The following is a 1,459-nucleotide window of genomic DNA, read 5'->3' on the forward strand; positions in this document are numbered from 1 at the left end:
TCCACGAAGTTGTGGATGGCCTCCAGGTAGGCCAGGTTGTTGTCGGTGACGTCCACGCAGATGCAGAAGTAAAGCCCCGCGTAGCGCCGGTAGATGATCTTGAAGTTGCGGAACTGAGGGAGGGGAGACACCAGAAGGGCACTGGGAGGGACTGGGAGGGAACTGGGGGGAACTGGGAGAGACTGGGAGCAGCCACACCTTCCACTCCCAACAGGGAGTGGGACCAGTGGATCATCCCGGAGGGGGCAGGAAGAGAAAGGGGAAGTTTGGGCGGGATGGGAGACACCAAAAGGGAACTGGGAGGCACTGGGAGGCACTGGGAGAGACTGGGAGGCACTGGGAGAGACTGGGAGCAGCCACACCCTCCACCCCCAGCAGGGAACAACGGGACCAGCGGCTCTTCCTGGACCTTCCCAGAGCCAGGAGAACAAAAAAAAAAAAAAGTGATGGGGTGGAGGAAAAATTTTGGGGCGAAAAAGGAGCGTTTTGGGGGGCGGTACCTCCACGAAGTTGGTGTGCTTGGCGTCACGCACGGTGACCACGGCGTGCACCTCCTCGATGAGCTTCTGCTTCTCGTCATCGTCGAACTGCATGTACCACTTGGCCAGGCGGGTCTTGCCCGCCCGGTTCTGGATCAGGATGAAGCGGATCTGCCCCGGGGGGGGAGAAATAGGGGAGAGGGGGGGGAAAGGGGGTGTTTTGGGGGTGCCCCTCGCCCGCTTTTGGGGGTGTTTGGTTGCCCACAGGGGACAAGCCAATGTCCCCCAAAAGAGATCCTACAATGGGGTGCCCTGTGCCCCCTTGGGACACCCCCAAATCACCCAAAAGAGATCCTACAATGGGGTGTCCTGTGCCCCCCCGGGACACCCCCAAATCACCCAAATGAGATCCTACAATGGGGTGCCCTGTGCCCCCCCCCGGGACACCCCAAAATCATCCAAAAGAGATCCTACAATGGGGTGTCCTGTGCTCCCCTGGGACACCCCAATGTCCCCTAAAAGAGATCCTACAATGGGGTGCCCTGTGCCCCACTGGGACACCCCAATATCCCCCAAAAGAGATCCTACAATGGGGTGTCCTGTGCCCCCCTGGGACACCCCAATATCCCCCAAAAGAGATCCTACAATGGGGTGTCCTGTGCCCCCCTGGGACACCCCAATATCCCCCAAAAGAGATCCTACAATGGGGTGTCCTGTGCCCCCCCGGGACACCCCAATATCCCCCAAAGAGATCCTACAATGGGGTGCCCTGTGCCCCCCTGGGACACCCCAATATTCCCAAGACAGACCCTACATTGGGGTGCCCCACGTATCCCCCACAAGACACCCCATATCCCCCAATAGGGGCCCCCCCAAATAGAGACCCTCCCAATGTCCCTCCCTCCCCATGTCCATCTGTCCCCCCTCCCCATGTCTGTCTGTCTGTCCCTCCCTCCCCATGTCCATCTGTCCCCCCGTAC

General features: G+C 60.0%; 1 protein-coding gene across 1 annotated transcript; it reads right to left on the reverse strand.

Annotated features, from left to right (window-relative positions):
* Window positions 1-5: 5 nt before the first annotated feature.
* AP2S1 (adaptor related protein complex 2 subunit sigma 1) lies at window positions 6-1,451 on the reverse strand (the record flags this gene model as incomplete). Its single annotated transcript, XM_027911270.1, has 3 exons — window positions 1,409-1,451; window positions 501-650; window positions 6-113 (listed from the first exon to the last, which is right to left on the reverse strand). Coding segments are annotated over exons 1-3 (261 nt in total), but the record flags the coding sequence as incomplete, so codon positions are not given.
* Window positions 1,452-1,459: the final 8 nt, after the last annotated feature.

The sequence above is a fragment of the Empidonax traillii genome, unplaced genomic scaffold, assembly GCF_003031625.1.
Source record: "Empidonax traillii isolate 1590-97213 ecotype Southwest subspecies unplaced genomic scaffold, ASM303162v1 scaffold6885:size5558, whole genome shotgun sequence".
NCBI lineage: Eukaryota > Metazoa > Chordata > Aves > Passeriformes > Tyrannidae > Empidonax > Empidonax traillii.